The 18,756-nt window shown below is 39.6% G+C and overlaps 1 protein-coding gene across 1 annotated transcript in view; it reads right to left on the bottom strand.

Annotated features, from left to right (window-relative positions):
• The window catches only part of LOC5576486 (ATP-binding cassette sub-family D member 3), a 51,021-nt gene that overhangs the window by 4,711 nt on the left and 27,554 nt on the right, over positions 1 to 18,756 (bottom strand). The window contains exons 3-9 of the mRNA XM_001662629.2: positions 12,934 to 13,124; positions 12,765 to 12,862; positions 12,450 to 12,700; positions 12,314 to 12,393; positions 8,204 to 8,336; positions 8,038 to 8,135; positions 6,966 to 7,451 (exon numbers count right to left, since the gene is read on the bottom strand). Coding sequence (XP_001662679.2) covers positions 6,966 to 7,451; positions 8,038 to 8,135; positions 8,204 to 8,336; positions 12,314 to 12,393; positions 12,450 to 12,700; positions 12,765 to 12,862; positions 12,934 to 13,124 — 1,337 coding nt within the window. The remainder of the gene's footprint in view (positions 1 to 6,965; positions 7,452 to 8,037; positions 8,136 to 8,203; positions 8,337 to 12,313; positions 12,394 to 12,449; positions 12,701 to 12,764; positions 12,863 to 12,933; positions 13,125 to 18,756) is intronic.

Below are 18,756 nucleotides of genomic sequence, written 5' to 3'. Positions count from 1 at the left end.
ACGGTGAAAGCTCAGCTGCCATTCGTAATATCACGAACTGCATTCGCTTGGGTGGATTTTTCCGGTATTTCTGGTCCCTTTTTGTTTCCGAATCTAGATCACTGGCTTGTTTGCGGCATTCCCGTTGCTTGTGACCCGACTTTTTACAGTAGTGGAAAACAATTACCTTCTTACCGGAACCAGCCTTCAAAACGGATTCGCCGAAACTACTCTGCTTCGTCACTTCGTCGATCAGTTTGGTCTTCCCGAGATCCAGCGTCAAAAGCCGTTTTTGTCTGCTTGATGAGGCCATGCTGGTTACTGTCCATCAAGAGAGCGATAGTCACTCGAGCACGTTGATATCCGGAATCTCAAGCTTCGACAGCAGCAGCATTTCCCGGAGCGGTTTCCGTCGCAGCTACTTCTTCCGGTCGGGGCTTGGTGACAAATTTCCAGAGGTCTTTCCGGTTCATCAGCAGTTCGGTGCTCAACTTAGCTGTTATAATTCGATCCATTGACCTTTGGAACTTGAACTTTCTATGCATCAAGATAGGCCGAGAAATTATTGCTGTCGTCATGATGATGGTTGACGAGAGCAATGTCAAACTCATTCATGGTTTCAAAACATTCGGAACAAAATATTTATTTTCACCGCTTACTTCACTTACACTCAAAAAAATCTAAACGTCATTGCTACGTGAAAAATCACGTAGATCATTCGAAATTCATTTTACCTCCACTTCACCTGACTAAGATAAAGATCACTAAATCATTCATAACCACCAAATAGTGACTCGGTAATGTTTACTGAGGTTACCTATCGCACTTACATAGGCCAGGAGAAGTGGATGAACTTGTCATTCATTTTTCTGTCAATTCTCATACAAAATCTACTTTTTCTTTGACATAAATTCACTCTAGGTGAACCACTTCCCCTGGCCTATGGAATTCACGTAGCTGCCTAAGTTCATTTTGACATCTGCATAGTGTACGTACATTCGGTGTTGAGCTCAAATCCTAAGATGGCGCCCGCTTGATTTTTGAAGAACTTCAGAAGCAGCTGCGGCTTTAAACACTGTGTAAGATTGATTTCAAGGTAAATATGATTTGAATACCGAAGAATCCCTGCATTACTTCATATTTTATACCTGATTTTTAACCTCTATCAATTATAGCACGCGAAGGCTACAACAAGACAGACCAAACTCACAAAATAGGGGAAACAGGATTCAAAATGCTCAGATTGACAATAAAAATAGCACAATCTTTAAGTTTGTTTACATTTTCCAATTGGGAATTAGTTCTCTTCCAAAGCCTATTAGAAATAAGATTGGTCTTTATTACAGTTAAATTTAATGCAAAACCATCTAGGTCCTACTGAAACGCTTCGTAAAGTCTACCGGAAAATCCACGTAGCTCTTAAGTTTAGCGACGGTGGAATGGACGAACTTCCAAAGTTCATGCGTTCATTCTGGGCTACCTAGGATTTATGTAAGAGCTACGTGAAAAGTGCGATGGAAAAAATCACGTATGTTTTCACGTAACAATGACGTTTGGATTATTTTGAGTGTACCATTGGATCTCATTCAATTTCATACATACACTCAAAATAATCCAAACGTCATTGTTACGTGAAAACATACGTGATTTTTTTCCATCGCACTTTTCACGTAGCTCTTACATAAATCCTAGGTAGCCCAGAATGAACGCATGAACCAAGGTATTTATAGAAAGGTACATTGATCTAAGCAGTCAGTGGATGCGGGGAATGATAAGCAGCGAGGGGGTAGAAAATGACAGCTGGTGAGTTGGCTGGCTGGCTACTTCCTATCACCTCCACTGATTGATCTCGTTTCCATGGCACAATTATTATTTTATTATGTTTTCAAAAACAAATTGAAAATATGTGCTCTAGCAAAGACAGATTCCGAGTAGAAAGGTTGGTAAGCGTATTTTCTGGTTTAAATCCATGTCTTATTTCAATTATCTAGTTCTAGAATGTCGTGATTGTGCATTGAAACGAAATTCATACTCGAAAAGGACCTACATGCACTCATTCCGTTGCTGCTAATCTGATGTGACATGGAAAATGTCAGCTTGTTTGAGACTTCAATTGGCCACTGTGCTTTACTCGGTTTTATTTCGAATTAAGAACGAAGTTTTGAGCTATGAAGGTGGTTATGATTGAAAACTAAATTATATTCTTCTTTTCAGACTGTTTCTTGCAACGGTGACAGACAAAGTAGAGCATGAAAGTCGCTGAAATGGTGTCTCATTTTGATCGTTTTTTGGAGTTACATTACATATAGTTAATTACATTACATATTAAGGTCTTTAATTGCATTACCATCGAGTCAGCTTTTTGCGATGAAAATGTATGATCAGCACTGAATAATTTAAAGAAGTAATTCGAAAACAGAATTCTCAAACTGCGGTTGATTGTCAGGAAACAAAGTGAAGTGGTTTAAGGGGAAACATGTTGCTAGGATCTCAAGGCTTGCTGACCTGATAAAGCATAACAAACCAGCCAGCTGTCTGATTGTTTTCCAATATGGCGGAATGCCCTATTTGACACATTGAACTACCTCCCTTTTAAATACCTTGGCATGAACTTTGGAAGTTCGTCCATTCCACCGTCGCTAAACTTAAGAGCTACGTGGATTTTCCGGTATACCGGAAGTCTATAGACTTTACGAAGCGTTTCAGTAGGACCTAGATGGTTTTGCATTAAATTTAACTGTAATAAAGACCAATCTTATTTCTAATAGGCTTTGGAAGAGAACTAATTCCCAATTGGAAAATGTAAACAAACTTAAAGATTGTGCTATTTTTATTGTCAATCTGAGCATTTTGAATCCTGTTTCCCCTATTTTGTGAGTTTGGTCTGTCTTGTTCTAGCCTTCGCGTGCTATAATTGATAGAGGTTAAAAATCAGGTATAAAATATGAAGTAATGCAGGGATTCTTCGGTATTCAAATCATATTTACCTTGAAATCAATATTACACAGTGTTTAAAGCCGCAGCTGCTTCTGAATTTCTTCAAAAATCAAGCGGGCGCCATCTTAGGATTTGAGCTCAACACCGAATGTACCAGGGTGGGTGTACGGCTGTCAACTACAATCAAAGCTTGCCTAACAATCATCTCTCCGGCGGGCCGACCCAAACAGCATCATCTCTCACGCGGGTCGACCCAAACAGCACAGGTTGAAACGCGGGCCATGCCAGACAACACTTGCTGATGCATTTCAATACTCAAACAACGGGATACCCAGCAGCGTTGTAAGCCAAACGAATACACCCACAAAACATGAACGGTAGGCGCACCTCGTTGCGTATACCCCCCCTGGAATGTACGTACACTATGCAGATGTCAAAATGAACTTAGGCAGCTACGTGAATTCCATGTAAGTGCGATAGGTAACCTCAGTAAACATTACCGAGTCACTATTTGGTGGTTATGAATGATTTAGTGATCTTTATCTTAGTCAGGTGAAGTGGAGGTAAAATGAATTTCGAATGATCTACGTGATTTTTCACGTAGCAATGACGTTTAGATTTTTTTGAGTGTAGAGAATTCATTTATCTACCCAATGGTATTTTTAGGGGCAGCGGAGAATGTCCCGAAGCGTGTTTTATTCAAGCGCAAAAATCGCTCAGGCGAAAGTTCCAATGAAACTAACCTCACATATCCTGGTTTTCCAACCTCAAACTAGTGCTCCTACCAGCCGGATCTCAATTTTTATGAAAGTAGTGCAATAATACAAAAAACAAACGTATGTAGAACATAGAGAATGGATATTCCTACCTTTTCCGAATAACTGTTTCACTGTTAACCGTCTTATATCAGGAAAATAAAACATTTACCCCACAGCGACATGTGATGGATGCATGAAAAATCAAATCTCTCATCATCTGACTAGTTGCGCTACCAAAGTATAGATGGCTAACAGTATGTTGCGTTTTGCGATTGGAAGCGTATAAAAAATTTTGCAACATTTCGAATACAGGTCGGACTCGTTTATCCGGAATTTTAGACTCGATTATCCGGAGTATGTTTTTCAGCTTTTATGCATAAATTTGAGATAATTTAGTATTGCATTATAAAAATATCTAGTTATAGAACGTCACAGTCTTCTTCTTTCTGGCGTTACTTCCCAACTGGAACAAAGCCTGCTGCTCAGATTAGTGTTCTTATGAGCACTTACACAGTTATTAACTGAGAGCTTTCTTCACAGATTGACCATTTTTGCATGTGTATATCGTGTGGCAGGTACGAAGATACTCTATGCCCTGGGAATCGAGAAAATTTCCTTTACGAAAAGATCCTCGACCAGCGGGATTCGAACCCACGACCCTCAGCATGGTCAAGTTGAACAGCTGCGCGTTTACCGCTACGGCTATCTGGGCCCCACACACTTAAATTATTTCACCGACCTCAGTAAAACTTTTCGCCGAGAACCCAACAGCTGAGAATTCGGTAATTATCAATGCCGAATCTCGGTACTTATTTTACCGAGATTTCAGCAATCCATTTTTTGCCGAGATCTCGGCGAACGTTACCGATATTCGGTAAACGTCTACCGAGATCTCGGTAAAAGTTTGACCGAGAATCGTCAAATTATTACCGAGATATCCAGCTGTTGGGTTCTCGGCGAATAAGGCCGTTTAAGTGTGCACAGTCATTTATTTATTTATTTATTTATTTATTTATTTATTTGACGTCAAGCATTTTGTAGACCATTCTTAATTACATTGTGTTCTTAATATCTATTTGATTATATACAATAAATTTGTTGAGTATACTCGATTCATAATACATTCCTCAGTTACTATTGTTTTGTATATCAAAAAAGTATTTTTTCAGTTTTGTTCGAGACATGTTAACATCAATCATTTCACAATGCTGATTATATATAGTCATCATCTGATTCAACGGACTAAATTTAGCGTAGTTCGTGCGATGATGACCTACTGTGAACAAGTAACGATTGCGCAAGTGACGAGTTGGAGTGTAAAAATTCAGTTTTGAAAGTATATCAGCAGAATCAATGCGCTGTGAAACAATATCGTTAACAAAAGAAACCATAGCATAATCACGACGCACTTTCAGTGATTTCATATTGATAAGCATGCATCGTGATTCATATGATGGTAGAGGAAGTACTGACCAGCCTAAATTACGTAGTGCGTATAATAAAAACTGCTTTTGTATCGATTCTATACGTTCTTCATGTTTTTTTGTGTAAGGTGACCAAACAATACTACAATATTCTAATATTGATCTTACATATGCAACATAAAGTATTTTTAATGTGTAAGGATCACGGAAGTGTTGGCCAAATCGTTTTATGAAATTGAGCATATTTCCTGCTCTATGAGTTATTGCATTATAGTGATCTACAAATGATAGTTTTGAGTCTAAGATAACTCCTAAGTCTCTTATTTTATCACATTTTTTTACATGTTCGTTTCCTAAAACAATAGACATATTTGGTGTGGTTCGTTTTCTGCTATAACTTATGAGGTTACATTTTTTTATATTCAATTCCAATAAACTTTTGCAGCACCACGTGTAGAAAATCTGTATCTCATTCTTAAAAACATTATGATCGTCATCATTCTTTATTTCTAAAAATAGCTTCATGTCGTCAGCATATATAAGGACCCTCAGTTTGTTTAGAATATAAGAAACGTCATTAACATATAAAATAAAAAGAAGAGGGCCTAAGTGTGAGCCTTGAGGTACTCCAGATGTAACATGTATTGGATTTGATCTTTTCCCATTGAATTTGACTATTTGCTGACGGTCGTTTAAATAGGACTTGATCCACTTTAGGAGACTCATTTCGATTCCCATTTTTTCAAGCTTGAAAGTCAACATTGGAATGTCAAGTTTATCAAATGCTTTACTAAAGTCAGTGTAAAGAGCTTCTACGAAGTAACCTTTATCCATTGCACTCAGTGAGTAACTTACAAATTCCAGAAGGTTCGTAGTGGTCGAACGACCTTTGAAAAAGCCGTGTTGAGCGTTTGTTATACGATTTTTTATTTGGGCAAACATATTTTTGTTCACAATTGACTCAAAAAGTTTTGGAATACATGACATAATAGCAATACCACGATAATTTCGAATGTCCGATTTCTTACCTGATTTATATATAGGTATAAGGAATGATTTTTTCCATACCTTTGGAAATTGACCAGTTTGAAGAGACATATTGAATAACCAAAATAATGGAGTTGTGAGTTCAGTTGCTAAGTTTTTAATGAATCCGGGTGGAACTTCATCTGGCCCTGATCCTTTAGTGGCGTCCAAATTTTTAAGACCAAACAAAATGTCTTGAACATTTATAGAATTAACGCCAACATCACTCGGAAAGTCAGCAAAATGTGAAAAGTAAGAATAATCTCGATCGTTTTCCGAAAATGTTGAATAATTTTCTTGAAAAAATTTTGCGAAAAGATTGCAAATATCTTCAGAATTATTTCCTACTTTTTCATCCAAAGTCATTGTTGATGGAAAGTTGCACGATTTGAGTTTAGTTTTAACGTAATTGAAAAAAATCTTTGGACACGACTTTATTTCATTTTCAGTTTTTATGTTGTACTCGGTAAGTGCTGTAGAAATGGCTAAATTGAGTTGGTCGCATTTAGGAGTAGGTATTAGAGAACAATGTTTCCCCATCTCCTGTTGCAAATCGAAGAAAGTAGAATTTCATATGAAACTGTTTGTTTCATATAAAAATTAGTTCCTAAATTTTGCTATTTTCAGATCTTTTATCACAATAATCCCTCTCCGCGATAAATCATCTCTCCTTTTGAATTATTTTTAAGTTAAATTGAATTCAAATTTCTTTCCAAAACAGCAGTGATATCGAAGATCCATTCAGATTACGCGAACTTGGAGTCAATATAACCTCAACGCACAAACAACATAAATATTTTAGGCACAGACAGAATATTAAATATACGAAAAAATGCCTTACCTGATCCCTCAACGTTCCCAGCGTCATGTACGGCCTCTGTGGAATGTAGAACAACTTGCCGGCTGGAGGTTTGGTCACCTTCCCGCCCCAAGTGGGCCACAGCTCCCCAAGAATGCGGAACAAACTGCTCTTGCCACAGCCGTTCGGTCCACACACCAACACATTCATGCCGGACTTGACCTCGAAGTTCAAATCCTTTACCAGTACGTCACCGTTCGGAGTGACCAGCGGTACGTGCTCGAAGCGGATGATGTTGTCCTGGAACTTCATCAGACCCTTGCCGGGACCAATTTCGGCATCGGCCACACCCGAATTGCTGACCATCGTTCGCTCGTACCGTCCGGAGTTCAAGTCCTTCAGCACCACCGTCAGCTCGGTCATCCGTGCGGTGAAGCCAGCCAGGCGGGACATTTCGCGACCAGCCAACACCAGGCGTCCGATGGCTTCCGCCAGTTTGACCAGCATCCGTCCGAAAGTGTAGTATCTCTGGAAAGAGAAAAAACAGCAAGGTTTTTATGACTACGTGAATTTCAGTAATGTTTTGTCTTGTCTGATTTTATTGAAGATTCATCTGCGAAATCCGGCAAATATTTCATCAGAAGTTTTTGCAAAGATACTTGTAGGAAGCTTATCAGCTTAGTGTTCTTATGAGCATATCCATAGTTAGGGCTTTCTTTGCCAGTTGACCATTTTTGCATTTGTACATTGTGATACTCTATACCCTGCCCTTCCAGGCAAAAACTAAAGATGCGTTTGGAATTTCCATGAATTATTCTGGAGTTTTTTCAAGGATAAAACAAGACACAAGTAATGGAAAATAAATAGAATGTTCAGGAATCTCATCATTCATAAGTGATTCTTTCAGCATTGTCGTCAGAATCATCTCTAATATTTTTCATTAAGAATTGGTTTTGCAATTTTTTTTTAATTTCCTTAATAAGTTTCGCAGAGTTTCTGGAGCCTGGACTCATCAAACACTGATGTCGCTCTACGGACACGGAGTGTTAAAAGCTTAATAATGACGATGAGATCATATAAAAGTATCAAACAATGTGTTCTTTTATCTACTTACACTTAAACGCTCGCCAGCTTGGTCACCCGTCAACAGTGGATGGTTCTTCTCGAAGAACGGCAACGACACGGCGTAGAATCCAACCACAGTGGCAATATCTGTAAGAATTTCAGAAAAGAAAAGTTGATAGCAATTCTAAAAGGAAATTAAATTAACTCAATCTTACACTTTGCAACCATGTTGTCAACGATGCCCATTCCGACGCGGAACTCGAGGAATTTGCGCATGTGGCCCACCAGCTTGTTGAAGCTAGCCAAAATGGTTAGCTTTTCGCGGTTGTTTCCCCGGTAGAAGGCAATCTGTCGAATAGAACACAAGGTTTTATATGTTTTATATGGCATAAATTTTTCTTAGATTAAATGTGACGGACTTCAAACGAAGTAATTGGAAGTACGGAACGTGTTTGCCACTGGCCAACGACGAATAGGACGCGAAAGGTTCAATGAAGAGCACCAGTACTTCCCGGGTAGAGGTGAATAAGAAAATAATGGTAAAATAAGAACAAATTTTGCAATCATATCTAGTTTAACCATTATTATGTTATTAATATATGACATTAAATATCTCATCAATAGCAAAACATACTATCATAGCAAAATTTGTCATTGATATGTTATTCTTGAAAGTCATGTAATAAATAATCAATAACAAAATATACTATCATGGTAAAATTTGCTATTTGTGCAAAAATACTAAAAACATTAAATATCTAAAGAATAACAAACATCGTAATCATAGTAAAATATGTTATTATTTTGATATTTGAAAACTTTATTTAAATAATTCATGAGAACAAACCAATATCAAGTTTTGCCATTATAGCTCATTTTACTATTTGTATGATATTCATTAAAGATTCAAAAAGCAAAAGTTGTTTAGCAGGAAAGCTAAAAGTTCATTTTTTAATCATGCTAAATTTAGATATTAAAGTCAAAGAACTAAAATTACCGTCATTTTGATCTACTCGTGAATAGCTTATTTAGTTATTATTTTGTTATCAATATCAAAATAATAACATATTTTGTTATTCATGGTTGCCTATATTTTTGCTATTATTTTGTTATTACAATAGCAAAATATGTTATGATTTAGTTTTTATGCCATACAAACTCAGTTATTATTTTTGTTATTTTATCTCTTATCTCAAACAAACAAAGAACAAATTTTGCTATTCAAACATTCTATTTTAACGGTAAAGTTTGTTATTCTTTTGCTATTTTCCTCTACCCGGGTTGGCTAAACAGTGAACGGTACAGGGCAACGAGTGCTAAAGAAAAGCGAATCTAATGCAGCAAGAAACGGCTGCAAAAGATAATATGAACCGCAACGATATGCGAAGATTTCATGCAACCATCAACGGCAGGCGGTTTAATTCAGTGTCCGGGCCTGCCAGTGGAATTTTTTGATCGATAAAACGGCGGTGGTTGTCGGGTGGAAGAAGCATTCAACAAAAATGTAGCGTGAAATAGGGCGAAGAGGATGACGATCGAATTATCGACCTACTGATCACAGAAGAGGTTAAAAATACTATAAGTGGTCTGAAAAGCTGTGAGTCTGATAGGAAGGACGAAATCCCGATCGAGCTTCTCAAGTATGGAGGTGAGCAACTTTACCGATCGCTCACCGAAAACTTCTGAAGGTATGAAAGGACGAAGAAAGTCCATTGGCCGATTGGTTGGTCTCATACGCCAATCTACACAGACTGAAGCAGTCAAACGCCGAAGATCGTCAGGTCACCAATGACGAGCTTGTAGCAGCGGTGAAAGCATTGCAGATGAGAAAGGCCCCCGGATCGGATGGAATACCGAATGTGGCACTTGAAGTGACGATCCTAGCGTACCCGGATATGTTCCGAAACGTGATGCAGAAATGCTTGGACGAATGCTATTTCCCAGATATATGGAAGATCCAGAAGCTGGTAGTACTACCTAAGCCAGGAAAACCACCCTGTGATCCATCATCACACAGGCCTATATGCTTGCTAGATACACTGGGAAAACTCATGGAACGGGTCATCCTAAACAGGGTGGCTTAATATACGAAGAACGTGCATGGACTCTCAGAAAGGTAGTTCGGATTCCGGAAGGGAAAGTCGACGGTAGATGCAATTTGAACGGTCCTGAAGAGGGCCGAGAAGGCATCGAAGCAAACACGTAGAGCAAATCGTTACTGCACCGTAGTTACGATTGACGTTAAGAACGCGTTCAATAGTGCCAGTTGGGAGGCCGTCGATACAGCGCTACATGGAATGCGGGTTTCTGACTATCTGTGCCGGATGCTGCAGAGCAACTTCGAGAATCGGGTGTTGGTGTATGGTCGGCGGCCGAAAGGAGTTACCAGTAACGGAGGGAGTTCCGCAAGGGTCCATACTGGGTCCGACGCTGTGGTGGATGTACAACGGGGTCCTACTTGCCATGGAGGCAATGGGCACGGTCGAGAACTGGATGAATGGAGTCATGCTGAAGATAGCCCACCACAAAACGGAGGTGCTACTAGTCAGCAATCGCAAAGCGGTTCAACACGCTAAGATTACCGTCGGGGGACAAGTCATAGCATAACAGCGATCGCTCAGACATGGCGTGAAAACCCGGTTGGCCGGATGGCCGGTTAAACTTCAACTGCCAAGTCGACTATCCATGAGAGAAGGCGGCAAAGGCGACCAACGCACTGACAAGGATCATGCCGAACGCTCATGGCCCGAGAAGCAGTAGGAGGCGTCTTCTGGCTAGTGTATAATCGTCGGTACTGAGATACGGAGTTCCAGCCTGAACCAAGTGCAATCGGAACAAGCTCAATAGCACGTTCCGACTCATGGCCATGAGAGTAGCAAGCGCATCCATAACAATATCGTCGGAGGCAGTATGTGTGATCACCGGGATGATTCTGATTTGCAACACCCTGGGAGAAGACATCGAGTGTTATCAGCGGAGAGGCACTAGACAGATGAGGATCGGCTCGCTGGTCAAGTGGCATTAATGGAATGCCTCTAAGAAAGGTAGGTGGACCCACAGACTCATCCCGAATGTGTCGCCAAGGAAGCATGGTTAAGCGAACTTCCACCTGACACAGTTGCTGTCAGGTCACGGTTGCATCAAACAGCATTTGCATCGGTTCGGTCACGCGTTGTCACGTTCTGCCTCGTGTGTAGTGAGAGAGAGGAAGCGCCGTAACACTTAGAATGCCCGAGGTTCAACATGGAACGAAGCGCGGCGGCGGCTGATGGTGGTGGTGAAGATAACGTCTATCTTGCAGAGTAACTGGCGGGAAGAGCAGCGAAACGAGAGACCGAGCATCGGGTCGTCGGGGCATAAATGAACCGGAATCGTTTGACCGACCTCGGCATTCGAGTCAGCCTGACGAAGAAAGAAGAAGAAGATCTCCCCTGCGATAGCCGCCGATAGTCGGGGCACCATTAGTACGGACGTCTCCCCAAACGGTAACAGCCTCCGACGCCGGGGGACGTCAGGAGGAGAAGAAAGCGAGAAGGGAAGAAGAGGATGAACGACGGAAGGAGACAGACAAGCGTAGGAAGATGAAAAGGCGGTCTGCTCAACATGCAAGAGCACAGAGCGGGAAAACGTCAAGAGCGTAATAGAAGTGCAGATGCGCAGCCCCCACCCCAGAAGAAGTCGCATAGTGTGAAATCCGGGGGGATCCAGGCTACCGCCGAAAGTGAGGACATGTGTTTAGTGGATAGGCACGCAAGTGAATCCTACAAAGTGCCAATTCTCTGCAGGCCAGGGTTTTAAAACTTTTTGACACCTCACTATAATAAAAAAAACCACACACAGACTGAAGTGTACCACACACAGAAGAGCATTGAACATTTTGAGATCGCTTGAGGAATTCTTCTTCGGCAAACACCGTTTTGTCTTAATTTCCGGATAGACTCATATTCCGAACACTTGGATTTTGTATGGACATGTTGTTAGGATATTTCACTGAAATATACTCTCAAATTTCGAAGACATGACGGTCAATTGCTACTAAATATTAATGCCTTCAAAGCCATTTCAGCCACTGGGAGTTGTAATTTTTGTTTTGTTCGAGGTCAGTAAACTAGCTCATGTGATTTTGTTTGCAAAAAATGTTCATTTGAATACTGACTGGAGAAGTATTGCATAAGACCGAGGAAGACAATACTTGTGCTTTGCGATCTTTGTACAGGGTATACCAAGCTCTGACATGAAGCTATTCTGCAGTCATTCATATAAGTATCTGAATAGGTCTCCTATCGAGTTAGAATTTAAGAAATTAGAAATATCATCATACTCACTTCTTCCGAGTTTGTAATCAGCCTGCTGTTGACGTACCGGAACTCTCCCTCTAGCTTCTGCTCCATTACCGTAAGTCGACCTAAAACATATACCGTGTCTCATACAATTCTACCATGCTTGGAGCTTCATACGTACCGGTCGGTTTTCTCAAGTTGGTCAAGAACACACCAGAGAAGAACAGATACAGCAGCAAAATGCCCGGAGTCGTACCGCCCAGATTGGTCGTCAACCGGTACACGTATATCACAATGTCCAACAACGGTTTGCAAATGTTGGAATAGAGATCGGTCACGCTTTCGCAAAACTTGTCTATGTCGGTCGTCAACAGTTGGTCGGCATTGGCTATCCGATTGTCTAGGTTGGACATTTTGTAGTAGGTGAATCCCCTGTAGAAGAATCAAGATGTGTTACAACGATTCGATGAAAAAGAAACCGAAAAGATATACTTACTTCAGGTACTCCGAGTATAAATATTGTGACATATTGGTTCTAAACCTAAGCTTCAGTTCACCAATACTCCATTTTAGTACGTTATTAACAACCGCAATCTGAAAGAGTAGCACAACATTTTTAAATCATTATGAATTATATTTTCAACAGAAATATAAAAAAAACTCACAGCGGGAAGCGCCGCGAGATACTTGACTAACGCCGTGTGGAATTGACTTTTGTTCATCGTTATGATGGTGCTCTCGATGGCCGTGGCGTTCTGGATCATCCAGATGTCGCTGATTGAGCGGGCGATCAGCGAGGCAGCTATCACCAGCAGCAGACCATTCTCGGCACTCCATTTCTTCGGAATGATAATTCCTGCAAAGAAACACAGAGAAATAATCGTTGGGAATTAGATACGCGTGGCTTTAAGATTCAAGATTTAACTGCCTTATGATGGCAATGAATTTGGGTTAGAATGTATCTGGTTGATTAGCGATTGTATAACTAAGTGACTAGCACTAGATCACTTTCTTCTAGAAATAGAACAACCATCTTCTTTTGCTGTTTCTACATGATTTGAGCTTTGAGTCCAAATGAGAATAGTAAATCTGGATACACCGGAGCACCGAAACAATATTTTAGGATGTGTACTTGTTCGAATATCAACAGCCGCAGCTGTAAACGTTGTTCAACAAGACTATCCAGGGTTTGAGTCTCGCCGGTTAAGGATCTTCTAGATATGGAAAGTTCAACGCCAGAGAAAAAAAGATCCATATTTTTTTTTATTTAGTCGCAACGCTTTGGGCCATCCCCCTCTCCTTCCATAATTTGTTTACGGCGGCGCCTTGTAGTATTTTTTGACGTTATTCCAGGAGGTGATGAAGAAAACAAACTTAACTTTATGAGGAATTGTTAGCGAAACTCACAAATGTCTAAAAAGTACAAACAAAGTAAACATACATTTATGGAAAATCGTATAATTCTTGGAAGATTTCCTAGAGAAACTTTTTGTGATGCTCTTAGAAGCACTACTGCAAGAATATTTAAAGGAATTCTAGGACAAAGTTTCTTTAGAATTGCTAATAAGTTTCTGAAGAAATTACTACATGTATTGCTGAAAGAATTCCTTGCTGTAATGCCCAGAGGAAGTTCTAGACGAATTCGATACGGAATGCCTAGAAAAAATGCAGCACGAGTTAAATAATGATTGACAATTATTAGAAAAACATTCTTAGAGAAATTTCAAGGGATGTACTTGAAATAAATAAAATAATTCCTGATAAAATCTTATAAGTTACTCGTCAAGGGATACTTGCAAATATCCCTGAGGTTCTCTTCGAGTGGACACTAAGTGAAATTTCTAAGGCCTACTTAGTGAAATTTATGACTGAACGCTTATAAAATTCTTAGAATCAAGAAAGATTTCACAGTAGAGGGAATCGTTACTGTGCCGTAGTAACGATAGATGTTAAGAACGCGTTCAATAGCGCCAGCTGGGAGGTCATTGCCACAGCGATGTACAGAATACGGGTTCCCGACTACTTGTGCCAGATTTTGAAGAGCTATTTCCAAAACCGAGTACTGATGTATGAAACCGACGCCGACCGAAGGAATTAAGAATAACGGCTGGAGACCCACAAGATTCCATACTGGGCCCAACGCTGTGGAATGTGATGTACGACTGGGTCCAATCGCTGGAGCTACCGAAGGGGGTAATGCTAGACGATCGGCTGAACTTCAATAGTCACGTAGCTTATGCATGTGAGAAGGCGGCGAAGGCGGGAGATATTCCTCCGTCGGTGAACGCTCCATCGGAGTAAGCTAGCTTTACCATCGATCACCACGAACCACCGGCTTTGAGTCGTCAAGAAACACAGTAGCATCTATCGAAAAAAATCACACATGACCCAAAAATGTGGGAGACGTTGAAGAGACAAATTGCAGCCAGAGCGAATAGAGGAAGAGGTGACGAAAAGACGTAGAGGCAGCTACAAGCCCTCAGCCTCCTGAAGTAATAACATGAGATAGTTCCAGGGGGCCATCGGACCTGTAGCCCAAACCAAATAAATGAGGCGTGATACAGAGTTCTTTTTCCATTTTTTCTATGTTACCACACTCGAAGCGTGCATCCGCAATAGATCGTTGAGTAATAGAGCATAATAGAACGTTGAGTGAGAACCCCATGAGCTCCCCAAATAGCCGAGTTAGGTGAAAGTTTCTAGTCCAGCGAACAAGTCTGGTTGGTCTCTACAAACATTTTTTTGCCGTAAAAACTACATGTCATCGCTTTGAAGTTTGATTTAAAGACAAACAGGTTCGAAAATTTTAGTTTTTTAAGCAAAATATATTTTGAGTGTAATGAACACATTCTATTTCTGCGCAAGCATGTTTGCTTTTAATTATGTTTTATCGTTGAATTTATGATAAGAATGGAATAAAAAAAAACTAAGGAGTGTCTTTGCTTAATAACTTTGAGTAGATTGGGGCCTTCCTTAGCCGAGTGGTTAGAGTCCGCGGCTACAAAGCAAAGCCATGCTGGAGGTGTCTGGGTTCGATTCCCGGTCGGCCCAGGATCTTTTCGTAATGGAAATTTCCTTGACTTCCCTGGGCATAAAGTATCATCGTACCTGCCACACGATATACGAATGCGAAAATGGCAACTTAGGCAAAGAAAGCTCTCAGTTAATAACTGTGGAAGTGCTCTTAGAACACTATGCTGAGTAGCTGGCTCTGTCCCAGTGGGGACGTTAATGCCAAGAAGAAGAAGATTGATCTACTTTGAATTGAACAGATTGATCATTGATCATATATATATTAGAGGAGGACTACCTATATTCGCGACCCTAAAGAAACAAATAAATCAAGACCTTTGATCACTGTCAGTACGTTGAACGAAAACTTTCAATCAATGTTTAGCAGGAAAACATAAGACTTGGTCCGAGACTTTGAATTTTTTTTTTATTAAAAATTAGGGAGGCGAATACTGGATTTTTAATGTCGGTTCCTGAATTCGCCATTTACGTTGATTTCTTATGAAGGGTTGCGAATTCTGGAACACCATGGCAAAATAAGGTGCATAGGAGCAAAAATTTCAAGGAACATGGTTTTTTTGTCTGAGCAAAATATGAGATTTGTAGGAAGGTTTCCGTATCATTTTAAAGCAGCTTGACAAACACTAAACATTTGCCGGAACATGTTCCAATAATAGTGGAAATGATTTTCTGAAATATTCAATAATTTTATCATTCTGATTAGGGAAATTCCTAAAATCCCGCGAAATGCCCCGAAATTTGTTAAATTTAGGAAATTTATATGACAATCCCAGTAAATTTAGGATGTTTGCTTATGAAAATGGGTAATTCATTTTTAATTCGAGGTTCCATCAGAACTGTTCTTATCGTTTAGTTTCAAGTTGGATGGTTCTCTGGTATTCTTGTTGTGTTTTAAATTTTGTATTGACAATATAATATAAAAACTTATCATTTAAATTTTAAATAAACGTTTAATGAGGTTCCGTTGAATTTACACATCTGAAGATTGTTTTCACTGTAAACATACATTTTCATGTAAAATATGGTCAAAACTATGGGACCGCGACAAAGCCGCGAAATTTTGGTTTCATCGCCTAGGTCACCCGCGAAATTTAAAAAAAAATTGCCGCGAATTTCCATTGTCCCTAATTCTGATATTAAAAAAAAAGAGTAAAAAAGCTTTCGAATTACGTTTTCAGATATGTAAAAATGCTCCCGTAATTTTTTTTTCACAATGTTTCGTTACTTAACCCGTTACTATTAAATCTATCATAGACACTGACACCCTACATTCCCCAAAACCGAGAAGGTTCGATCAAAATCTGCTGAAGAGCTGAGTGCTCGAGGACAAGGCATAGTTTTTTTTGTTTTCTATGCTTCTACTAGATTGAATCTATTGAACAGATCGTTACGCTTTTTCGATTAAATTTTCAACAATAACCATAAAGGTCTTTCTGGTAGGGTAATGAATGTGTTTTTGTCCTCTGATCATATTTAAGTTGAGTGGCTCTATCACGTCACGTGTACTTTTACTATTAGTTATAATATAGGAACAGTGTTGAAGCCGCATTTTTTTATTCGCATTCTGATTTTTAACAAATTTCGGGCGATGAAGTATGCGAAAATCAAGTAGGCGAACCAAACTGCGAGTTGTGGACCAAAATATAGTCATTCCCCTTATGGTATGCTTGAGCGATTTCCAAATAATGTGCATGCTCTTGAACCAAACCAGCAAGACGACCTTGAACGATAGTTGGAAGTTCGATTTGAAAGCGAAATTGATTGAAAAAATCACAAGTACAATCACATGGCGATCATTCGAGAGATCATGTGTACCAACAATCAAACAAATTTTCCATTTCACTGTGGCACTCGAAGTCTCAATGATATAAACCCGTGTCTGGTTATCTACTACAGGGTATCATCCTACTAGAACATGGCTCACGGTTCGACACCACAAGCATTCATTCAGGTTTAGGAATTGCAAACCGGTCAGTCAACCGAATCAAGCAGGTGAGCAGGTTAGTAATATACCGCTTTTGTCAAGTAGCTATCTTGCTTTACGCTGCTTGTGATGCACATGTACCAATAGAGTGAAGCGGGGCAAAAACGCAAACTTCGAATCATGTTAAGGTGAAACAGCTTGGAGTTTAGGGCCTTCCTTAGCCGAGTAGTTAGAGTCCGCGGCTATAAAGCAAAGCCATGCTGAAGGTGTCTGGGTTCCATTCCTCTCGGTCCAGGATCTTTTCGTAATGGAAATTTCCTTGACTTCCCTGGACATATAGAGTATCATCGTACATGCCAAACGATATACGAATGCGAAAATGGCAATTTGGCAAATTAAGCTTACAATTAATAACTGTGGAAGTGCTCATAAGAACACTATGCTGAGAAGCAGGCTTTGTCCCAGTGAAGACGTTAATGCCAAGAAGAAGAAGAAGAAGAAGAAGAAGAAGAAGAAGAAGCTTGGAGTTTAAGTTGAATACATATTGCACCAGAAATTTGAAGGCACAAGCACAGACAAACAGACGTAACACTTAGAACAAATCTCGATCAAAATCATAGTCACGAGGACATGTACGCCCAATGCTAAAATTGGTGTGTTTGGCCGACAGGCCAACAGATGGCGGTAGTGTGTAAACGTCAAACACGAACAAAAACGATGCGAGCGCTGCGGGTGGTGGATTGGCCACCTACCATATTTTTGAATCGGTCGTTAAAAAGGTGGTCGATGGACTATGATGAGAGTGTGACGTCTGTTTGTCTGTGGCACAAGTCTCATGAAAGAAGTTTTGTTTTAGCTTTGGGCACTGATAGAAAGCTTAAAAGTAAGAAAATCATGAAGTTTTGTTTACTATTTCTTCGATTAGTGCCTTTGAAATAGAGTTTTCATTCCCGGGAATTGATATTTCCCGGAATTCCCGTTTCCCGGGAAATGATTTTCTGTTTCCCGGAATTTTCATATATCCTGGGTAGCTTTATAAAAAAAGAGATTACTATCTATTTTCAAACAAAAACTATCGCACCATTTACTTATCATATAGTTCTAACCAATGAACTCACTACATCACTAGTTATATTTCGATGCTGATTTTTGTTTTTTTGTAATGAAATTGTTGTTCATAAAATAGATATTGGTTTTTGACGAATTTTGCTATATAAAATAAAGGAATTTTCAAGGGATCTTTTCAATGAATTCAGTAGGCTTATAAAGTTTTCAATGATGTAACAGTCACAATTTTTAATATAAAGACTCTAGTTGGATCAAGAATAAACTCCACGAGGACTTTTGCTTAATGTATAAACTTTGTTGTTCTGAAGCCTAGCGTTTGAAATGAAGCTATCATTTCTTTAGAGAAACATGAATAAATTACTCATAAAGAACAGAAATAACCAAAAAATTTACTGGTATAAAATACATATAGGGTCGATGAATGACTAAGATCAAATATTCGAATAAAATCGAAAAATAAAGC

This window comes from Aedes aegypti, chromosome 1 (genome assembly GCF_002204515.2).
Source record: "Aedes aegypti strain LVP_AGWG chromosome 1, AaegL5.0 Primary Assembly, whole genome shotgun sequence".
In the NCBI taxonomy this organism is placed as follows: Eukaryota; Metazoa; Arthropoda; class Insecta; order Diptera; family Culicidae; genus Aedes; species Aedes aegypti.
Note: the sequence above shows the minus strand (reverse complement) of the source record. Positions and strands in the feature narration are given on the sequence as shown.